The following is a 24096-nucleotide window of genomic DNA, read 5'->3' as shown; positions in this document are numbered from 1 at the left end:
TCAGTGGGAATGATCTGTGTTACATTATAATGGACTAGTGATGGCTATCACACGTATCTGCATTCTCCAAATGGTTGGATTTGGTGTTCTGCGCTTCACTGCTAAGTGGGGAAAGACAGATTATCATTGCTGAGAGCAACTTCAGAGGCTCTTTCTCATACACAGCAGTTTGTTTTATGTCCCAGCTTTGAATATTATCAGCAAGCAAAGAGCCCTTGGCATTGTTGCTGGCTCTGGCCGTGTAATGCCAAATCGATACCTTGTGCGCTTCGGGTTTCACAAATGAAAAATACAAGCAGATTTGATCAATGAACAAGAGGGATGTATGACTTGAGGCTTGTACTTGCTCTCGTAATACAAGACGGATCCATAGTGCCGCCTCAGTGCTTGAAGAGTGGAGGAGAATCCATGAACCGTACTTAGTTGGTGCAGGTTGGACTCGTTTTTATTGACTGATTAAAACGAAGCAGGTGCAAATGTTAAAGATGTCATAAGTTGACACAAGTCTGGCTGATTCATTAGAAAACACACTGACTCCTGTGAAGTGTCACCTTTCTGTCAGGAAAAAACTCAGAACAGAGGATACTAGGGCTGAACGATAGATCGTGTCATGGCGATAACCGCGATATGCGCATGCGCGATATTCACACCGCAGGGACGTGCGGTTTTCTTCTTCTTTTAAAAAAAATGCTAACGCACTTTAGCACAGAATTCAAAATAAAGATACCCTTATTACTTATCGAAACTGCACATATAATATATCCGATTAAAGCTAAGACTCCACAGATTATTTAAGTATAGTATCATCACTAAGCGATCCGATCTCGCGACACGGGAAGCAAACACAGACATCACAACACGTACCTTTACGGAGCTTTTACGGGAGATCGTCTCACAGAAGCTGTCAATCTGATCAAAAGACGTGTTCAATGGCATTAAAACGAGAAAAAACGCGGCTGAATCGGTTGATCCATAGGTTAATAATGTATCTGTGGCTTTGAAGCGGGCCGGCGCCACGAGGGGGCAAAAGGGGGCATTGCCCCCTCAGTTGTATTCTTTGCCCCTCACCTTGAGCATCATTCATCCATCAAAAAGTACAATAAATGTCACAATTATTAAATAATAAATTTAAATAATTATCTTCCCCAATACACGTTACTATGTTTGGATCAGATATGTGGGCAGGCAGTCAAGCAACGTGTAAAAAAGCCTCTCTACCCCAAGTGAGCTTGTAGTCTTAATGTTAGCGTGTGTGCTTAGCTGTAAACACAGTCGGATGGGTGACCAAACCGTCCCCGTTTTCCGGGCAAAGTCCACGTTTTTGGTGGCCGGTACCCGGTTGAAACTCCCGAAAATGTTCCAGTTTTTGAACGTGTGTTAAAAAACAGAGCAAGGTGAAATAAAATGTAACATGTCGTCAGTAAAAACAGAGTGAGTGTTGTGCCTTTTGTAGCGTTAGCGTATTTCTTCTTCTACTACTTCTTCTTCTACCTACTTCTTCTTCTTCTTCTACTTCTAATTCAATGTCCTTCCCGCAAGATATCGGACAAAAGAAACTAAGCTAGTAGTGTCAACTAAATCCGTAGTATCTCAACAAAAGTGCTTTAAACGAGGTAAGTTACGAATTTATGTTCTCAATCTTCATGTGTGGGATTGAATATTAAATTAGTTTAGATGTATTGTCCCCAGGGAGACATTCATTTTCACAGCTCTGTGAAAACAATATACATGAAATCAACAACAAATAAGACAGACAACTACAGATAGCACCCATAGCACCACACATGATGGTTACTTGTTATTATTTAGGGCTGCCTGTATGGATCAGGTTTTTGCCAACGCGAGCCCTTTTACAATAATAATAATAATAATAATAATATGTTGTGTATTATATAAACCATATTGGTACAATGAGCGACATCTAGTGACGGATTTTGGAACACTGATTTGATTTTTCTCATCGCGGTTAGACTCTAGAGCAGGACTATTCAATTACACATTCAGTCGGGTCAGATTTTATAACTACAAAATTCAGCTGGGCCAGACATTCAGCGGCCTGTAAAAAGCGGGTAGTGACACATTTTAAACCAACACATATTACTGCGATGAAAAACATGCAATTTTTATTCATTATTCATCTACTGTAACAAAGGTACATCAAAAAGTGCAAAAAAACACAACAAATTAGCATTAATTTAACAGAATCTGGAAAAAAGTACACAGTTGTAGCATTACATTTGTTTGCTTTAGAAGTCAAATATTCAGGTTATTTTTTTTTTAACCAGGCACATCACAAAGTGCATTTACTGAATACAATAATAGCAGTCTTAATAAATGTCCTCACATACAAAAAAAAACAGCTAAAGAGCTCCCATGCAACACAAAGAGGTAGTACTGAAGCAATACTATTTTTTCACTCAAGTAATAACAAAAAAAATCATACGTTTTGGTCACATTTGACCCAGACACACAAAGTGCATTTAAATGAATACAGAAATAACTGTCAAACCCTTCAGTGCACAAACCCATAACAAGGGATACGGGTAACTATATGAATGAATACTACACTACACGTCTACTATAGTAAACTAGGTGCTTACTATCACCTCATTTGTGATTTGTCATCGCTGACTTTCTCAATGGGAGAAGGGACATTTTTTGTTTTAAACAAGAGCAGTGATTTTTGGCTCATATGTCAATGCAATCCTAAGACATTGGTGGAGAGTGCTGTCAGTCAGGGAGCAGCGAGTGCTACTTTTGATTGAGTTCATGTGTGAAAAGCTTGATTCACATGTGTATGTTGATCCAAACATACTGAGCACACAGATCGCTACTTTCTGAACGTTAGGGAACTGCTGTTTTTTGACATCACTCCAAAACTTCGCTGTCCCGTTAGTGCGCTGCGCTTGTGCCATGGTTACTGATGAATGCATGTCAATAAGTTCCAGTGTATATTTCCCCTTGTCGATGCAGGGGACCACTTCCTTTGCTCTGGTTGATACGTCCCCCTCTATTGCAACAGTGAAGGGGTCTCTGGCAACGCCCATCACCTCTGTGGGCAGAGCAAGTCCATCCAATCGACCGGCAAAGTTCTCTTTCAACCTCGCAATGAAATCTGTCATCACATCCGTGATTTGTGCCGGAGATGTGATGTGTTTGGGGAGCGTCGGAAAATGCAGCATCCAACCCGTGCTCAAGTCGGTCGCGAAAAGGTCCAGCTTGACTTGGATCTGCTCCACAAGATCAATGACCGTTTTGTCTCTGTTTACGCTTCAGAGTTGAGAGAGACATGTTTTAGAGTTGCTATCATAGGACCACCGTTACTAGCACCACTGGATGCACTTTCAAAAAACGTGCTGCGTTGTGGTTTGGTGGTTTCTATGCAACCGTATGCAATGCGGAGTGTTGCGTTCATGGTCTGTACTAGTGTAGGAATTTGGCTACGGGAGGCTGGGCCACTCGGGATTTGGTTCTGGGCCGCATCTGGCCCGCGGGCCGCCATTTGAATAGGCCTGCTCTCGAGACAAACCAGGGGACTTTATTTGTATTTTTAATCTGTGTCTGTCCATTTGGTGTAGTATTTTATCCAATATTACATTTGGTTTATATATTAGTCACTTTCTTATGAAAGGCCAGGTTTTAGGCCTTGATTTGAACATTCAATCCTGGAAATAATTTTTCTTTAATCCTTACCTGACTAGAGTAGGTAGTAAGTAAGTAAATCTGTATAGGAAGACGAGTTAAGGAATAGAGGAGAAAATGTTATGGTATAATTACAGAGCCTGTCCATTTATAAATTGAGGAAATCAATGTTAGTCTGTTAACCAAAGTGCAGCCATCTATCTATCTATCAACTATCTACTATCTGTTATTAAAGATCAGAGGAAAAGAACAGAATGAGAGGGGTAAATCCAGAATAAAAATAAAGAAGCAAAGAGATTGTAGAGCAGTGAGAAGGAAAAAAGCTTGGTGTGTCAATTCATTACATTGCCAGTATTTTTTGTTGTTGTGAAAAAAAGATCGCCCCCTCTGATTTTTTAACAGCCCCCTCAGTCATTTCATCCTGCTTTGAAGCAATTGTTTATAATTCCATTCTTATGTAAAAATCGGAGCACAAAAGTTAGCTGCTAATGGTAGCCACCACAGTGTATGCAGCTTCCGGTTTTGGCTACGCGTCACTCTCACTCCTTATATGCAGGGGTGCACATAACTGGTACGCAGGTACGCATGCGCGGCAACAATCTGAAATGCGTACCGTCACTTGTGTCACAAAGCGCATTTGCGTACCGATGTATATGTGAAGCTTTTCAAGAAGGCGGTTAGATCATCGGATGACGGAGTTGGTCTCCGTGTGCACAGACAGGGCTGCTGTTAACGTCGGCCTGTACAGCAGCACTGCGCTAAAACAGCTGATCACAACGTTCACACGCTCTGTGGTCACGAAGCTCTGCACTCTACTACTACTCTACCACCTCCCCCCCCCCCCCGTTGACATTCGCGATACAGGGGGCTTCATCATACTCCACTAGCACCCCCACCCGCTGATATTCGCGATACAGAGGGCTTCATGGGAACTTTGAGGGCAGCCGGAAGTTGGAGTACCAAACACTGACTCCAGGTACTCATCTGAGTACATCACTGAGAAAGTTGTGTGCACCCCTGCTTATATGCCCCTTTCACACCAACGCGTTTTCAGCTCCGGCTCGGAGCTGGAGCCTGAAAAGTACCGGTTTTTCCTGTTCACACCACAGCGGCAAGAGCTTCGGAGCTAAGAGGCGGCGTCGCTTACGTCTCTTTATAAACTCAGGCAACACTAACCAGGCTTCGTGTGATTCTGTTTATTTGTACCTTAGTTTGACCATCCGTTCACTGTTATTGATCATTGTGGAGAGCAGGCAGACGTTTTGTTTTGTATTATAGGAGCTATCGGATGGAATCAATACATGGGCTGCCCAGGTTGTCGCGTCCGACTATCACAAGTAGAATCATAATAAAAATACGCCGGTAAAATGTGCCTGTAGAAAACGGTTTATGCCACAATAGGATAGCAATAGCAAGTAGTCAGTTTACCTTCGGTTGCTATGCTAACATCAACCATTTTATACCAGAGAAACTTTCATAACAGCGTTGTGATGCCAAACAGCGTCAATTCAGACTGACACACATTCACTTAAGGGGAACTGGGGATATGTATCAGCTGCTTGTGTGACAGTCGGACAGTGAATACTTTAGAGAGACCGCTCTAAAGTATTAGCTAACCCGGAGCTAACGGGAGAATAAACTCCCGTGGAAGAGCAGCCAGCACTGCAGCGGTCGGTAAATGCCGCTGAAACACATTAATAAACAATGAACCACGGCACTCTGGAGAAAAGTATAAGCTTGGAGAAGTCGTTATTTTATTTAATCTGACCCGACGCAGTCCCCTGTTTTTGTTGTTGTTGTTGTTGTTGTTGTTGTGAGTGCCGTTGGGGAGCAAATCAGCGATGTAAACGGTGACGTCATGACGCAGCAGCGGCTGCACCAGTCGGGCTCTGGGCGGTGTGAACATAGCGGGAGCAGAAAAGGGAAACCGGAGCTGAACCAGAAAAGCTCTAGCTCGGAGCTAGAAAGGGAAAAGCGCTGGTGTGAAAGCCGCAACAGAGAGCCGCAGTGACGCGTCCTTAAACCCGGAAGTAAACTTCATCCGGTTCCTTCGTCAAAAAACAATGCAAATTCTCCATAGGATTTTGGAAAATAGCTTGAAATAAGGTCTGTGGTTGACACACATTTAAGAGAGGAATCACGTTTTGTTCAGCCAGATAATCTCCACATGTCAACCCTACTTTTATAATTTTTGAATCATAAATCTAGTCGCCAGAAGCAAAATGCTAACGTTATGCTGTAAACGAACTACAAGCCAGTACAGCAGCAGGGCTGCTGTGGCTGCTTGCTACAAAAGGAAAACTTGCACGACTCTCATGTCAGGGGTACTTGAGTGAGTGACATGCAGGCTCTGCATGCACAGCAAACCACCAATCACAATCATTCTTGATCAGATCACAGCAGGCCCCGCCTCGCTAGTTTGCAGACCATCAAAACACCGGTAAAAAATGGCACAGGAGGACAATAAAAAAAAACGCAATATATATATATCTCAGGGGGGGGGAAAATTGCGATGTCAGTTTTTTTCAATATCGTGCCCTAGAGCAGGGGTTCCCAAACTTTTCCATGCCAAGGCCCCCCAAAAATCATTAGCTTCTGGCCGGGGACCCCCTTTGCAAACCCACCAACAATGCTACAAAATATGTCACACATCAACTTTAAGAACGTTTTTGTTACTTTTATTCTCTATTCAATACTGTAATTATTACATTTGTTTAGCATGAGAATAATATTAACAATATGTTTTCAACACAGAATAAGATTTGTATGGCAGGGCATCTTTGTTCCACCACAATGTTTTTCTTATTATAGACACTATGTTGCAATACATTTTACCCTACAGAAAATATATTTACATATGCAAGAGTTTTTTTTTTTTGTCTTTCTTGCATTATGTCTTCAAAAGTTTTCAGTCAAAAAAGAAAAAAAATCTATTAAACTGACTTGGTTCTGTAAGTTCAACACTATATTCCCACTGAATAACAAACCTTTCAACAAACTGTTGATGATACAAAAACAGAAAAAAGAAACCAAACCTCTCTTTTGTGTGTGTGTGTGTGTGTGTGTGTGTGTGTGTGTGTGTGTGTGTGTGTGTGTGTGTGTGTGTGTGTGTGTGTGTGTGTGTGTGTGTGTGTGTGTGTGTGTGTGTGTGTGTGTGTGTGTGTGTGTGTGTGTGTGTGTGTGTGTGTGTGTGTGTGTGTGTGTGTGTGTGTGTGTTGGAAGTGACAGACAGTGATCACACTAGTGGGAGGGATGGGCTTGGTGGCTCCTACACAGTCTGTCAAGCCTGGGCTTAATGTCTGTCAGTGCCATACGCATGTCATTGTCCACATGTAGACGTGCTCTATGTTTAGTTTTGAGTACCTTTAAAGTTGAAAAGCCAGACTCACACAAGTAAGTTGTTGCAAAAGGGAGAAGGCATTTCAGTGCCCTGTCAGCCAAGGTGGGATAGTCCTTTCTTACATGTAGCCAGTAGTTAGACAGGGGAAGAGCCTCAAAGTTTAGTTTTAAATCCCCTGAGTTTGTCATCTCAATCAGCTCCTCCTGTGACTTTATGTCCAAACTAGAACCGACACCGGGGGAAAAGGGGTTCCTAACCCAGTTTAAATGTGTGTTTTCAAGGTCAGGGAAATAGTCTTTAAAATATCCTTGGAGGTGCTCCAGGTGGGACTGGATCATTGGAGAGATGGAGTCCAAATCATCACATGACAGCAGCTCCTGGTGAAGTAGTGGGAACATCTCTGTGACTCCCTCCTGGAGCTTGTTTGAACACAGAATAATCTTTTTGGAAAAAGCACGCACTTTGTCTTGCACCTGCAGTATGTACGTGTCACGTCCTTGCATGCTTTGGTTCAGTACATTTAGATGCAGAAAAATGTCTGACATGTATGCAAGTTTGCGGATCCAGGTTGCATCAGTGAACCGCTCTGCCAGCTGATGCTTTTCAGAAGAGAGGAACTCTCCAACCTCCCTCCGCAGCTCATAGACACGGTTCAAAACTGCGCCCCGTGACAGCCAGCGCACGTTTGAGTGAAGCAGCAGCCCCTCAAAACGGGCGCCCATCTCATTACAAAGCAGGGTAAACAGTCTGTGTTTCAAGGGGCGGGCTTTAATAAAATTCACCACTTGTACAACCTCCTGTAGTACCTGATTCAACTCGTTATCCATCCTTTTTGCGACAAGTGCCTCACGGTGGAGCATGCAGTGTGTGGCGACTACATGCGGGGCTTTCTGCTTAATGAGAGCGGTCACTCCACTGATCTTGCCGGTCATTGCCGCGGCTCCGTCCGAACACACCCCCACACAGCGGGCCCAGTTCAATCCGTTAGACTCGATGTAATCGTCCAAAACTTGAAAAATATCTTTCCCAGTGGTTCTTCTTTCAAGTGCTTTACAAAACAGTATATCCTCGACAAATCTCTCCTGGGAAATAAATCGAATGTACACAAGCAGTTGGGCCTCATTCGATATGTCTGTGCTCTCATCTAGTTGAAGAGCGAAGTACTCGCTGGCTCTCACCTGCTCCAAAAGCTGAGCAGATACGTCCTGCGCCATGTCACCAATCCGTCGGCTGACGGTGTTGTCCGAGAGTGGGACAGCGTCAATTTTTTTAGCAGCATCCTCGCCAAGCAATTCTCGGACAATGTCTTTGGTAGCTGGTAAAAGCAAATCCTCTCCGATTGTGTGAGGTTTTTTTGCACGAGCAATGTGGTATGAAGCTAAAAATGATGCCTTCAGGGCCCGCTCGGGAACGGTAGCTTGCTGTGTGAATGCAGCAGATTTCCTGGCCAAATGCTCCTCTTTACGTCTGAAGAAGTCTGCCGTTTTTTCGGCCTCTGCCGGATGTTTTTGCATCAAGTGACGCTGAAGTTTCGAAGGTTTTAAACACTCGTTTGAGAGGGTCTCCAGACAGAGCACACACTTCGGGCAATCATGGCCATTTTTCTGTATGGCTGTAAAGCCATACTTAATGTACGCTGCCTCGTACCTTCTGATTTGAATTGGCCAGGAGTTCTTAGGTTTTTTTGCAGCAGTGTCCTCCACAGCAGGGCTGTTGGTCGGTTCCGTTGACCTGTTCTTTGTCAAAAACCTGTCCATTTTGAGCTAGCTAGCTTGCTCGCTTGAGGAGCAAAGCAGCTTGATAAATGGCGCAAACCGCCAGGTCTAAACATGACGTCATGGCGTCGTGAACGATGTTTTGACTGGTAGGCAATCAGAAAGATGACTATGGCAAATTATATGTTCCATTATTATAAATTATATTTTATAATTATGATTTTTTTTTTTTAAATCAGATTTAAAATATTTATTAAAAAATAATTAGAATTTTTTTTTTTGTCTTTCCTTTTTTTTTCTTATCTTCCCTCCAATTTTCTGAGGCCCCCCTAGCGCCCCCTGGCGGCCCCCCAGGGGGCCGCGGCCCCCACTTTGAAAACCACTGCCCTAGAGGATACACTTCAGTGGTGTTAAATAGATAATTTTACATACATCACGTGTTGATAATCTTGCTCTGGAATCAATCTGAGACCCAGGATTTCCCCAATTGAAAAAACACAAGTCTACTAAAGTACTGTAGTTTCATGGGAATTCCCACTTGACGAAACAGTCACAGTGGAGTTGAAAGTGGAGTTCCAATTAATTGTATAAAGTGATTTCTGGAGCTAGTCACTGCCTTTCATTAAAAAACTATTGATTGCATCCACCTTGTATAAAAGAGTTTCAGTCTTAAGGCAATTCGATTTTCACTATATTTTAATAATTATTTTAAATAAACCGTAGTGCTTCTTGTAAATCAAGGTTTCTTCTACTATACCCAGGGTTGGATATATTTACCTTAAATGTATCTGTACCAGTTATTTTGTATTACCTCAACACAAAATGAGGGGAAAAAAAACAAGAGAAAAGAAAAATACTTTTTATTTGAAGCGGAAATGCGGAACAAAATGGAACAGCAGAATGCAAGTTAACAGCTGGAAACATTTTATTATTCTCCAAGGACTAGAATCACACATTAGTGTAGCAAAATGTTAGCTTAGAACTAAATTAACCAAATGCAAATGTCATAGTTTGGTCTGAATTCTGTTTGCTGGACCAGAAAGTGAAGCGTTTTGTTCGTTTCCTATGAAAAAGGGGATGAGTCTCTGCAAAAAGAATCATCCTGATGAACTCAAAGTACAGTTAACATTGTGCTTTGCAATAACTTGCACTGTACTCTGATGTTGTTTGTATAGCACATGCTGTACAAATAATAGCAAAATCCATCAAGTGAAACAATTTTTTCCTGTAACTCTATATGGCAAAAAAAGTGTAAGATGTGCTTAAAGGCAATCAGTAAATGTGCCTGTGAAGATTTCTTTAAGCAGGACTCATGTCTGCAAACTATGCTCTCTAAGGTAAATAATCAAATGTCTGTTTTTGTAGCAGAGGTGTCGTGTCAAACCTTGCCCCTTTCAAACAATCTTTCTTCCTGATGCTGGTATCGCCTGTCATTTATTTGCGAGAGGAAATGTTAGTGTTGAGTACACTTTTCTTGTCATACTATAATTAATGACCTGTCATTTCTAACGATCCACCCATTTTATGTCCTCACAGTGGCAGAAGGCTTAGTAAAGTAGAAGAGACGTCCATCTCCAAGCAAGTTGGGTTTTGTTAAGATTCTCCTGTAGGATCATTCCTTATAGGGCTGTTAAAGTTCGTACGTTAATCGTTGCGATAAATCAGTAAACTTTGATGTGTAAGAAAAAAAAGGAAAGTATGAAATTGAATCCTGTTACCAAGTTTGACCCTAACTTCCTCCCGTAATGCCAGCACATATTTCCACCATTAAATGTATGGTAGTGAAGCAGAGAAATTGGCACAAGAGACATGTAATGCACTGACTGGAGACTTCTGGACATCAGTAAGAACTATAACTACTTCAGTGTAACAGCACAAATTACCCATGACAAATGTTCTAAGTTCGCTTTAGGTATGGCGAATAAAAAGTTGCCCAGGAGGGGGAGATGCCGGACGAGTTCACCACTGTAGATAGTGCTGGCAATTTGATATCAGCTGCAACAACACTGCCATAAATGGTACATGCCTTCAGAGTAGTTGACATGGTTACCTCCGCCAAGGATGTTGTGTTTTGGCTTGGTCTGTTTTTCTGTTCCCTCTATATTACAGAAAAAATAATGGCCTTATTGTCATGAAACTTTGTGGAAAGGTGTAGCATGGGCCAAGGAAGAAACCATTACTTTCCGTGGGGATCCAAATCACGGGGCAGATGCACAGATTAGGTTTCATTTTCGTTAATAATCTAAGATTCAACCTTCTTGATGCAATTCATGTGGTGACGAAATGGTGGTTTCACATATTCAACTTATCTAAGAAGCCTTTGAATGCAGCATCTGCGCTCTCCCAGTGTCGTCGTCAATCTGACATTTTCCAAGTTTTCTACACTTCCAAACTAACACTAACATAATACGTAATCCTGTATAAACCTGTAACTGAAGTCTTCTTTGACTTTGTATATCTTCACAACATTCCAGATCAAGCCTTGTGCAAATGTACCTACCCTCTTTGTAATCAGTTCACAGTGAAAATGGATCTTCCTGAATGCTGATGCAGACAGCCTTTGTTGCTTTTTATAAGTTAAAATACTAGATGTAGGATCTTTACTCAAAAGACACAGCATAAAGCCTTCACCAAAATTAGAAACAACTTGTAATTAACATAAATGATCTACTCCTCCCTCACTATTTCACACACACTCACACACCCCACCTCTCCTTTTAATCAATCTCAACATCACAGGAACTTGTGGAAGATGTCACCTTTTTCCATGTTTGAGATCAGTGTTAGGGCTGCTTTAATATGTGTTATCACACTGACACCTGTTGACTGTCTCTGTGTCTGTCTCTGTGCAGCCATGTTCACGGAGGTGCCTCATGATATGATGGCTCAGAGCGGTCAGGACGTGGAGATGGCCTGCTCCTTCAGAGGGGCCGGGACCCCCTCCTACTCCCTGGAGATCCAGTGGTGGTACATCAGGAACCATGCGGACTGGACGGACAGACAGCCCTGGACAAACAATGAGGTATGACCATAACAGGAACTCTGAATGCCTTCTAATGCTAATTTTCTTTTGGGATATGATTGACATGTGTAAATATTCACTCATTACTTTTAACGTTTTTTTTAAACTGCAACTTCTTTGCACATTTTATAATGTGTTCATCTTTTATTTAGAAGTAATAGGTTAGTCTGTAACGGAGGTGATCTTTTGGGCCATAGATCTCGGCCTCCGTTACGGATTGTGTAGATTTGTTGGTGGCGAAGTGTAAGTAGTTTGTGCATCTGTCTGTGTTTTAGTTTGTCTGTCTCTGTTTGCTGGTTTTATTCTGAAAAGTGTTCCCCTTCCCCCATGTCTGTTACGGCTGATTGTGTGCACCTGGTGGCCCGTGTTGTCTCCTCCCCCCTCACCTGTGTCTTGTTGGGTTGATTGGGTTGTGCATTTAGGCTCTGGGGTTTTTCTGTTACGTAGAGGTGTGTGAGATCCTTGTGGCTGGTGACTGTGCTCACGGGAACAGCAAGATTGAGGCTGTGTCCTGTGCTCAAGTTTAATAAATGCCCACGCCGGGTTATAATTTTGGATGTTCTGCCTCTGCCTCCTTGCTTGGTCGGGCCGCTCAATTGTCAGCTTCACAATTGGTGTCAGAAGTGGGATTGACCGAGTGAGGAGGGGAAAATTATGGAGGAACTGAGGGAGATGATGAGATCACTCCTGCAGCCGGTGAGCAGCAGTTCGCACAGGTACAGGAACGGGAATCCATGATGGAAGAGGAACGGAGACTCCGGAGGCAAGACGGCAGATTGGCTGGAGGCTCGACGGGCACTAACTCTGCCGCTGAGGCATCTAAGATCCTGGCGGAGAACTGGAGATTTGGGCAAGAGCAGAAAGAGGAGCAGCTCCAGTTACAGAGGGAGGAAGGTGAGAAAGGAAGAGGAGATTCGCTTAGCGGAGGAGGCTCGTCTGATACGCCTGGCAGAGGAGAAGAAAATCAAAGACCAGGAAGATGCTTTTCTAGCCGAGGAGGAGCGGGTGAAAATGGCCGAAAAGATCCGTCAGGAGAGAGAGCGCGTCGGGCAGCAGAACCAGCAGGAGCGCCGGAAAAAGGAAGAATCAGATCCCAAAGAGGAAGAAAGGGAAGCTTCCTTCTGACTTCACGCCCCCCCCTGAGGAAACCAGGCTGCACAAGGTGAAGCAGAAACCTTGCAGGGAAGCCAAGATTTTTAAGACACTGTGCTTCCGGGGGTGAGGAAATGTCACTAAGGTGATCTTTGGGGCCATAGATCTCGGCCTCCGTCATGGGTTGTATAGCTTCATTGTGGTTGATTGTGTTCACTTGGTGCCCTGTGTTGACTCCTCCCCCCTCACCTGTGTCTTGTTGATTGATTAGTGTGTGTATTTAAGCTCTGTTTTCCCTGTCAGTGGACAGGTAGTGTGTGGGTGATCCTTGTAACTGCTGACTGTGTTCAGGGAGGACAGTCATATTGAGGCTGGTGACATGAGAAATAAATGCCCACACCGGGTTATATTTGAACTCTCTGCCTCTGCCTCCTTGCTTGGTTGGGCCGCTCAATTGTCAGCTTCACATAGTCTATTATAGAGTTATAATAAGGCTGCTTGTTTGTTTTTAATTCATGAGCAATGTCTTTTTTAAATGCTGCTGTAACAAAAATTCTAAAATTGGGTCAATAAAGTTAGTTATATAATCTAAAGGTGAACACTGCAACATTGCTCAAAGAAGATGTCTGACAGGAAAAGAAACACAAGCAGTTAAACAATCAACTCAATAAAATGAAGCTTAAAGTCAAAATGATTACTCAAACAGTGGTAAATATCCCTCACAGTTTAAAGTCAAATTGGACTTAAAGTTCTTACTGCAGTTGTGGATCAGACCGTTTTTCTGTGCAATGAATTATTGTTACCAGAGCTCATTGTGCCCACTGTTTTCATTTCCCAATATGTAGTTTAGATTATTCAACTGTTGATGGTTGTTTAAACTATTATGTTTCGTACCCTTTGTACCAATTGAAATGTACAAAAATAAGATCCAAGTTGAAATACAATTATCCCTCCCAAGGTCTCTCTTTGTTGTACAACACTTTATGTACTGTGATTTTAAATTAAAGCTTTTATTTGTCCTTTTTAAGCTGAATTATGTTATTATTATTATTACATGGGTGGCCATTAGGGGGTAGAGAATAATAAATACAGGGAGACAGTCCAGCAACAATGACAATTTCCCCAAGTAGAAATGTGTTTTGCTTTGTGTTAGCAACATAGAGACATTAGCATTCATTTCGACTTCTCAGACTCTTTTGAAGCTTTTAGTCATCAAAAAAGACAGAAAAAAGCTGCTAGATTGTTGACAAAGCTACAGTAACACAAACAATTTGATGCAGCTATAAAATAGAAAGGGTAAACAGCATTCCTGATTAAAGCATAATGCTCTAAAAACCAACATTTGAGGAAATCCTAGCTCAATTAAACCAACAAATGATTATGTAGTACATTTCTCGCATGGATTAATGTGATCTTTTTTTCTGTTGAATTTTGGATTCATATATTCCCATTGTATGTTTTTAACACTATCACATTTTTTTTTAGGTGGCTCCTGATGAGGAGACGCCAAAGGATGCTACAAAAATAAGTGTAAGTAATCTGTTAAACCTCTCTGAGAGAAGCCTTATGTTTGTCCTTGGTGTAATATTATGAAATGAGCCACAACACCCTGATGATGACATGAAAACATCTTGCTCTGAATGATCAGCAGATGTTGTACTTATGCTGTGTTACACACACATCTGAGTTTCAGCTGCCGTAGACGCTCCGTCCTTTATGGGATGTAGAATCACAGTGTCAGCCGAAGAGCCGGCAGCGCTAATGTGGGGGGGGAGGGTCCTCCTTAAGGGAGCACCACCTGCAATGCATCATCTTTGGATTCTCATAAACACTTCCTGTATCTTTATGAGTACACACCCAATCTGAATAATAAACAATGAGGGGGACAGTGTGGGAAGTCAGCAGAAGTCTTTATATCTTCTCCGGTGTCTAGGCACACAGCTTTCCCGCAACAAGCAGCCAGGCCCAACAGAGAAGTGACTACAATTGAACTTGTTACTTCTTTTTATTGTAGAATTCAGCAGGATGTATGAACTACTTCACATAACCAACACATGCTACTGTCTACTTTTAAAAGGGCCCTGATGTGCATTTTGGGGGTTTCCCTTTCCTGTATTGTTTCATTGGTTTTTGTGCATGTAAATGGTCTGCAAAGGCTACAATCCCACAGTCACAGAAGCAGCACACAATACAAAAAAAGAACCAAAAAAGGAGCATAATGGGGCCCCTTTAAATTGCTACAAAGCAGTTATGTATGTCAAAGTACAAAAAAAATGCTATGTTAAAAATATCACATATGCAAAGATGGGTTGTGAGAAAACAAAAGCACACAGAAAACATGAAGCCTCTCTTCTTCCTCCCATGAGGCTAGATGCTGCTGATTTGCTATAATGTGTGTGTGTGTGTGTGTGTGTGTGTGTGTGTGTGTGTGTGTGTGTGTGTGTGTGTGTGTGTGTGTGTGTGTGTGTGTGTGTGTGTGTGTGTGTGTGTGTGTGTGTGTGTGTGTGTGTGTGTGTGTGTGTGTGTGTGTGTGTGTGTGACACTGCAGGCTGTACAGTTTGAAAATCATTATGATGTTTATGTATATAATGAATGTTGGCCCACATTCGTGCAGCAGTATGAAAACATGCCTGATGAATAGTGCTACCAAACAGCATTGAGCTTCCACTAATTGTCACACACACATGCAGGGAGCAGCAAACACACATACTGCATGCTACCGTCACAAAGAGGAAGGTGGATGATAAACAAAGTTGTATTTATATCTCAGTGCGTCACATGCCACGATGTCTCCAGACTCTCATCATCTCAAGAGCGCTTATCTTTGAACTTGCAAAGCTTTTACTTCTACTTTAAAAGCCACACATATATTTTTTAAGCAGTAGCTATGTCTGAGTGTGTGTGTTTGTGTGTGTGTAGGAGTAATTTGCTGAGAGCTGCTCTAGAGTGAATCCAGGCTGCAATACATCTTTGCTGAAGCTCTCATATTCTTTGTACCTCTCTATCACTGCATGTATATGTCTTCCAAAATATGCATTATTTATGATAGGCATCCATAGAGTTCAGAGATATATTGTGTTTTACTAAATCTGCCTAAATGAACATATTAAAACGCCTAAAAGATAAAGTATACAAGTATACGATTTTCTCTTACCCTATTTATTCTATAGTTACCTAGTTATTTATAAAATATACAAAAAACTGACATAGTATGTCGAAAATATATTTTTTAAAAACGTAGTATCGTATGTTGAAAATATGTGTGTCGAAAAAATCTATAAGAAAACGACATATCTATTATGTCAAAAATATATAAGAACGAGGTAGTATTGTATGTCGAAAATATATTTCAAAGACGACATAGCATGTCGAAAATATGCAAAAAAAACACAGTATATGACGGCATAGTATAGTATGTCGAAAATAAACAAAATAGTATAGTATGCCAAAATATATAGGAAAAACAACATATAGTATGTCGAAAATATGCAAAGAAACGACATAGTATAATATGTGGGAAATATGCAAAAAAACAAGATTTTAAGGTATGTCGAAAAATAAAAAAAAACACATTGTATTTATATATTTTATCCAGGATCAAAGCCACATAGTTGCACCTGCAAGGTGAATACTGGTATAAAAAAAAAGTGTTTGAATGCGTACATTAACAGGTTTATGATATCACTGCCCCTTCTAAGACACGATCTGACTTTAATTACATTTGACTCGAGTGTTTCGTCAACTTAATGTGTTGCTTAAAATAATACTTCTGCATACAGTATGTGACACTGTGAGTGTTGCACGGCCAGATACGGCTGGAGAAGCTGACTCAGATAAATATCAGAAATATATGATACATTAAGATGTGATATGATATGAATGCTAATGGGACACACTGACGTCTGCACTCACAGCGCGGACTGTACGTAATGTCACTTTGATCCGGTTACTTATGTTGTGGCAGATATTTAAGTAAGCTTTCTTAACGCTAATGTTATATTAGTCAGATTGCTCTGAAGATGGGAGGTGATATTCTATTAATTTTCCTGTTCACAGTCAGTTGATTTTTGCCGGCCGTCTTTCCTGCAACAGCAGTTTTTCTGTATTTCCTTTATCCTGTAATATGACTTGTTCGCTTTAAACTCCGCACACGGAGCTCTGATTGGTCAGCAGACGGTGCTTTCACTGAGTTGATCTCTTATTCTGGAACCAAACCTGCTCTGGAGCAGGTTTGCCGTTCAGCATAAGTTACCATGGAGATCTAGCCCCTTAAGAAGAGAACCAGCGTCGTAGGACCAGAAACCCAGAGTTTTCCCTGAAGTTAGCTCGCTAAGCGAAAATCCGGCTTTGTAGTACAGGCCTCTGGTAGAGCATCAGGACCAGGGGCGTTTCCTGGACCTGGAAACATTCGGGGCTTAGCCCACAGTGGTGGTGCCAGAGATTTTCTTTTTGGGGGTGCTGTGGGGTAGCTTGACGTTTCATAGAGGGTGCTCAAACATGTAGGGTTTCCCATTAAGGTATGGGGCACTACAGTTGAATTTTCTACTGCAACACTCCCCACACGCACATACACAGTGCACCCACGTCTCTTACAATGAAGGCTCGATAATCAGCTCACAGCATATAGGTGTAAGCAGAGGTGAAGTGGTTGGACCTAACATCCTCTAGGGGGTCCTCACCTCCTCTAGGGGGGTCCGGGGGCATGTTGCCCCCGGAAGATTTTCTTTTAAATGTTGAAGTTAAATGCATCAATCTGGTGCACTTTGAGAGCAAAATTAAGAGATCTATAGTTACATCTCTCAACATCCATATGAAACAGAACTGGAAGCAGATTTTCTTTTTCTTTATGGATATTTTACAAATCACTTCCCTTTTAAACTGTATTCTTGTTTTACTGTCATATAGTATTTTATAATGGTTTTTCATTTATTCTCTTATTGTTTTTATAACTATAATGATCGTGTAAACGTGTGCCTCGGAAATAATATTTTACATAATTTGTGACCGAACCGTTTGAGACCCACTGAGATAACTTAGACTTAAGTTAACTATCTAAACAGTCCTTTAGCTCACCTGGGTCTCTCAGTCTGACTGGAGAGGACTCTCCTCCAGCTTGTTGTGGAAACAGCTCCTCCGTTAGTGCAGCTAGCTAACCAGATGCTAACCACACAGTCCCTGCCACTGGTGCCCCATGGTCCCTGCTGGCACCGGTGCGCGCTCTCTCTTGCTCAATCACACTAAATGCGCTATTGCCACACAATACACAGAGCCGAGCTTGAATGAAACACAGACCCAGAAGTAATTGTACTGTATTTCCATGATGCAACTCTCTGATTGGTCTGGTGTCTTGCCTCTGTTGCATTCACTGAACATGGGAAATTACAATCCTGCCGTCCTCTCTAGTGTCATGATGAGTTTCAGGTAAAGCACGGTTAATGTATTATTTTATTGAGGGAGAATTGTCCGGGGCTACAGAAAAAACCTTCGTGGCTAAAGCCCAGGCCAGGCGACGCCACTGATCAGGACACACTGTTTTAGGCATATTATAGCTATGAGATTAACATGATGATTCAGCCTCCATGGAGATAGACATATGACAAGCATGATCATTTCTGACGTGGGTCTTAGCTAATCTGAACTGAACATTGTATACTGCTTTGAACCGGTATGCCTCCATCTTGTGATTGTAACACTCTCTTGTAAGCATGTGAAGGACACTGTTCAGGAATTAGTTGTCCCATATGCTCTGTATGTGAGGACTACTTCCATTCTTGAGAGGATGATAAATACATGTATCCTGATATTGAAGCTCAAGCCGGTCCGAGTGATATTTTTCTAACATAATCGTATGCCAAAATATTTTTAAACGACATATTATAGTATGTCAAAAATATACAAAAAGACCACATTGTGTGGTATGTCGAAAAAATATTACCAAACTATGTAGTATAGTACAAGGGTTCCCAAACTTTGCCATGCCAAGGACCCCCATATAGTATTATGCTCTGGCGGGGACCCCCCTGTTGCAATTTCTTTAAATTATGTCTACAAGTGCCTCGCGATGGAGCATGGAGTGTGTTGCCACTACATTTGGGGCCTTCTGCCTGATCAAAGCTGTCACTCTGCTTGTTTTGCCTGTCATAGCCCCACTGCCCCATCTGAACACACACAACGAGACCAGTCAAGTCCATTTGAGATGATGTACTCATCTAAAAATGTCTCTTCATGTGGTCCTACCTTCCAGCGCTTTGTAAAATAATATTTCCTCAACAAAGTTGTCTTCTGAAATACATCTGATGCATGCAAGCAATTCTGCGACATTTGCTACATCTGTGCTCTTATCCAGCTGCAGAGCGAAATATTCACGAGCTCTCACTTGCTCCAAAAGCTGAGCAGATACTCAGTTTCACTCTAGGTCGCGGCAGCTCAATTCTGATTGGCTTGAAGGGCGGTCGTGTGATTCAAAAACAAAAAATATTAAAAGATTGGCATCAAAGGACACATAGATTGATAGATATACAGTTATTAATAACATTAAAAAAAAAAAAAAAATGTAAACTTAAAAAAAAAAAAAAAAGATCCCGTTTCCCTCAAACTTTGCGTGACCCCCCTGGCGCCCTCCCGGGGGATCGGGGCCCCTACTTTGAAAAACACTGGTATAGTATGTCAAAAATGTGCAAAAAAACTGCAACATTTTTTTTTTTAAATGGCATAGTATGGTATGTGGAAAATATACCAAAAAAAAAACCGTTGGTATAGTATGTCTAAAATATACTGTATACTGTCATTTACAATAATATGACTTTTCTATTATTTTAGGACATGTTATATGACTTTTCTATTCTTTTTTGGATCAATTTGTTCATGACCTTCCTTCAACACACTACGCTATGACATTTTTATAGTATTTCCGACATACACAACTATGGATGTTTTTCACATTTTACGACATACTATAATATAACTTTTTTCCACTTGGTATTCCTTTACTTTTTGACTGATATTTTTGACATTGTCCTAGGGGTGGGCGATATGACGATATATATCTTCGTGACGATATTAGGTCTCCACGATATGCTTTTTCAGAGATACCGTATCTATCGTGATAAAAAAAAGAAAAAAAGATTGAAATTTTTTATTTTTGAAAAGAAACTATAAAAAAAATAAACTGATGTGAAAGACATGCTCTAAAGCTATCTAGTCAGGATTCAGACAGTATTGCACTTTATTTATTGTCTTGTTTGATTCTGTTGGCTTATATTTTATCAATAAGGTATTTATATAGTTTTTCCCTTCAGTTATGCTAAAGTCTTTTATTGCACTTCAAGTCTAAAGTTTACATTTTAATTGTTTGGCACTGACTTTTCCTCATTGATGTTTTATGTTTTACTTAGTTATGTTTTACCCTCCTTTTCATGTTTATTGATGTTCACTGCTAGTGCTACCTCAGAAAGTTCATTTTTATACTGAGAAACTGTGCCTTGAAGCCATATCAAAATGTTGAATTGTTCATTCAGGGATTCATTTCAGAAATAAAACCAGCTTGACATGCTATTTTGGTCTGTTACTCCTTTTTGTTTTTGTTACCTTGTAGGTGGTTTATACTGTTAAGTAACTTGAAAAATAACCATAATAACCGACATGAAAAAATATCGTGATATACAGTATATCGTCTATCGTGATACTGCTTGAAAAATATCGTGATAATATATTTTTCAATATCGCCCACCCCTACATTGTCCTGTAATTGCCAAATATGTTGCCACCAAAAGTTCTTCAAGCTTGTATTAAGTAGGTTTATTTCCCGGTGTAATCAAATGATTTATTTATTTTCATCTGTTTATCTCTACCAGGTTGTTAAGGTTGTAGGAAGCAACATCTCCCATAAACTGCGGCTATCCCGGGTCAAGACGTCGGATGAGGGCACCTACGAGTGCCGCGTCATCGACTTCAGTGACGACGTGGGCTCGCGCCACCACCGCGTCAGAGCCCGTCTGCAGGTGGTGCCGGAGAGCGCCGTCAGAGAGGGAACCAACAGCGACAACTTCGAAGCCCTGGACGACACCAAGGGAGGGGCCGCATTCGAGGACGAGTCCCACGGCGGCGCCAAAGAGCACGTCCATCACCAGAGCCATGGGAACCACCAGGAGCACGGCAGGCGGCCATCGGCGGCGGCGGTCCCCCCCCACGGCCACAGCCACAGCGGCAGCAGCCAGCAGCACAAGGCGGGCAGGGAGCTGAGGAAGAGGGACGTGGACAGGAACCACAATGACTGCTCCAACGAGCCAAGCTGCAAGCTGTAGACATTATTACACCTGAGTGATAGATTACACAAGGATTGCATTACATGATGTGTGTCACCGCATAAAAAGCTATTCTTCCCACACAGTGCGAGCATGTGCACAAATCCAGAATGCCTAGAAATGGCTTATTCAGAGCACGGTGCTGTAAACTGTGCTGGGGAACGTAGCTTTTTCTTGCTGTGCATGGACTGTCTGCTTCATGACGTTCAGCAAAGAGGGGCTGATGGGTAGATCTAAGCAGCTCCATTGTTTCTGGCCTCAGCACTTATTAAAAAAAAAAAGACTTACTATAACTCATGCTTTGTTCGACTCTTAAGATACTGTAAATGACACAACCCTGCTTTCAGGCTCATTCTTCTTCCACTGCCTTACTCTTTCGTTTAATACACCCTCAGAAAAAAAGGATTTAAACTTTTTGCAACTGGGTCTATGCCCAGTAAAATAACAATGTTCCTTTTCTTCTGAGAGTGCACTGAATGAAGCTAAAGCGCCAGTAATTCTTCCCTGGAAATCTTTTTCCGAGTCTGATTCCTTAGCGTTTTTACATTCATCTGCATCTTTTTTATGTTTTAAACAACGATCACGAATCTTTATGCAGCTGATTCTTCAGCAACGTATTCTGTGTTTACTCGCAGGGGAAAGAAACATGCTTTCTTCAGCAGAAACTCATCAAGGTCCCAGAGCTGCAGTGCTCATCAAGGACAGATACAGCCTCAATTCATTTGCCTTGGAGTGGCGGTGTGGAAAGTGTGGGGTTTCTAACAAAGCACATCACAGGCTGTATTCTTCTTTTGAGATCATGAATCTGCAGCCCAATAGAAAATGTGATTTTTGTTGACCGCCTCCGCAGGTTAAATCCATTCATGGCCGTTCAGGCTGAGAGAAATCAATCATAGGGAAGATTAACAGTTTGGAAAGCCACGAAAAGATCAAAATCCGTGCTACTAAATTAAAAAATCTGACTTAGTGTGCCTCTGAATATACTCCTTGTCTAGAAATCAATGAAAAAGTGTTATCTTTTTGGGAAGAGTGTTGCTATATTCCTATCCAAGCTTAGTTCCCTTATTTAAAATGCTCATCAATCATTTAAAACGCCTCAATCCTCTCCACTACAAGCCTCTAATCCACTCTGTATATATGACTGTATAATATGAAATAAAGTGAGTGCATGTTCAGTAATTTTCTTAAAAACTTTTTCAACCAACCATACACAAAGACAGTGTTAGGGTATTTTGTCATTTATGTATTCGGTTAAATAAAGAAATATCCATTCTTTTTTTTTTCTACTTTAAAGTCCTTTCAAATAGTTTTTAAAAGCAGTTTTCTGTTGCTTGACTGCTCTCCAGAAGTGCTGTACAGACCGATGAATGACATATTCTTTTCATAGCTGCACAGAAAGGGGTTCCCCTTATGTATCTTAGTACTTAAAGCAGTATTTATGAAACTACTGTACTGTATGTGCAAGGCCGCCAACATGAGTGTTACCTTGTTTCAAGCGTGGAATTACTTTTGTGCAGTTCAGGAAGATTGGAAAGGCCTTTTTACATCTGCCAGTTTTGTTACTCGATGATAATCTCTTTGCTTGCGAAAAGCATTCTGAAAGGGTAAAATGGGACAAAGTGAAAGTGGGAAATAATACCGGATACAACCTTGAAAAAAAAGAGAGAAATGTTGTTAGGGAAACACTTATATTTATATACGGAAGAGGATTAGGGCCACATTATTTATTTTTTGGGGATGTTAACATTTATTTATTTATTTTTTAAATCAGAATTCTGACTTTAATCTCAGAATTCTGACTTTTTTCTCAGAACATCCCCCAAACATTTTTTTCATGTGGCCCTATTCCTCTTCCATTGGCTCTTGATACTGCCTCAAAATAACGTGTCTCAAGGCCATGCAGGGCTTTACTTCTTTGCTTCATGACAGGAGTACACCCCTCCTGTTATTCCGCGTTCACACCGGAGTACTTTTCCCACTTTAGTTCCGATATAGTTCCGAAATGTCGCGTTCACACCAAAAAGAGCCGGAACTAAAATGAGTTAATGAGAACCTTTGTACCCCCTTTTCCGTCCCTGCTAGAGAGCAGGGACTCTCATGCGGCTCTCTTGTGAGAAAATAGCTATATTTTTGATTGGCTGGGCGGATTGCAAACCACGCCCCGTAAAACTCAAAAAAAGTGTTGTGAAGCCACCATTTTATTAGCATTATTAGCATTAGCCCAGCGCAGAAACGCAGAGAGACTAATTTATGGCAACACAAAATAAAACATGGGAGCGGTGGAGATGAGGAGGTGTCGGCGTTCTGGCGATTTACTCGGAAGGCTGGGAGTCCCAGCAGCTTCTACTGAAGCCAGTCCCCAACAACCGGGGACTTCCGGCCGAGGATTTTAGGCGGCAGTATACGCCGTGAAGTTGTTTGCGGCCTGCCAGTAAACCCAAAGCAGAAGAAGAAGAAGTGACGTCAGCGGCTTCATTTGCCTAATCCACCTCCAGGGATTTATTCCGGTGTGAACGCGATCTGTACTAAATTCATCAGAACTAAAGAGTTCTGATGAACTAAATTCTCATGAACCTTTGTGGGAAAAGTACTGCGGTGTGAATGCGCCTAATTGGCAGACCCAGTAATCTGAGAGGGTGGAGCAATGATCAGTGAGTGGGGTTGTTTTTATTCCAATGGCGATTTGATGTTTTGTAAAGATTCTAAGAAGTCACTGTAAGAAAAAAAAGAAGGAAACATGTACATTTCTTCTAGAATGTTTGGTCTCACTCTTAAGTGTATGGCTTATGAAATGAAATAAATTGTATATGAAACAACAGTTAATCTATGGTCCTTTTCTTATTGATTTAAAGGGTATGAAAATATCCAAAAGGTTAGTGTGGGTATTCGTCGACGTTAGCTTGGGTTTAGCTTTGGTCCCTGCTAGTGTGCTTAAGGAAAAACATTAGGCGTTGTGTAATCGGTGCTGCCACAGCCCCAGCC

At 41.5% G+C, this 24096-nt stretch overlaps 1 protein-coding gene across 2 annotated transcripts in view; it reads left to right on the top strand.

Annotated features, from left to right (window-relative positions):
* Positions 1-23932, top strand: part of vstm2la (V-set and transmembrane domain containing 2 like a) — a 59237-nt gene extending 35305 nt beyond the window's left edge. The window contains exons 1-4 of one of the 2 annotated variants that reach the window (XM_079674105.1): positions 1505-1613; positions 11550-11719; positions 14297-14341; positions 20665-23932. In XM_079674105.1, coding sequence (XP_079530231.1) covers positions 11552-11719; positions 14297-14341; positions 20665-21114 — 663 coding nt within the window. In that variant the 5' untranslated portion in view covers positions 1505-1613; positions 11550-11551 and the 3' untranslated portion in view covers positions 21115-23932. Of the gene's footprint in view, positions 1-1504; positions 1614-11549; positions 11720-14296; positions 14342-20664 lie in introns of those variants that run through there. The other variant, XM_079674104.1, reaches the window with a different exon arrangement.
* Positions 23933-24096: the final 164 nt, after the last annotated feature.

The sequence above is a fragment of the Notothenia rossii genome (genome assembly GCF_949606895.1).
Source record: "Notothenia rossii genome assembly, chromosome: 4".
NCBI classification, from domain to species: Eukaryota; Metazoa; Chordata; class Actinopteri; order Perciformes; family Nototheniidae; genus Notothenia; species Notothenia rossii.
The sequence above is the reverse complement of the archived record's forward strand: the minus strand, read 5'-3'. Positions and strand labels throughout refer to the sequence as shown.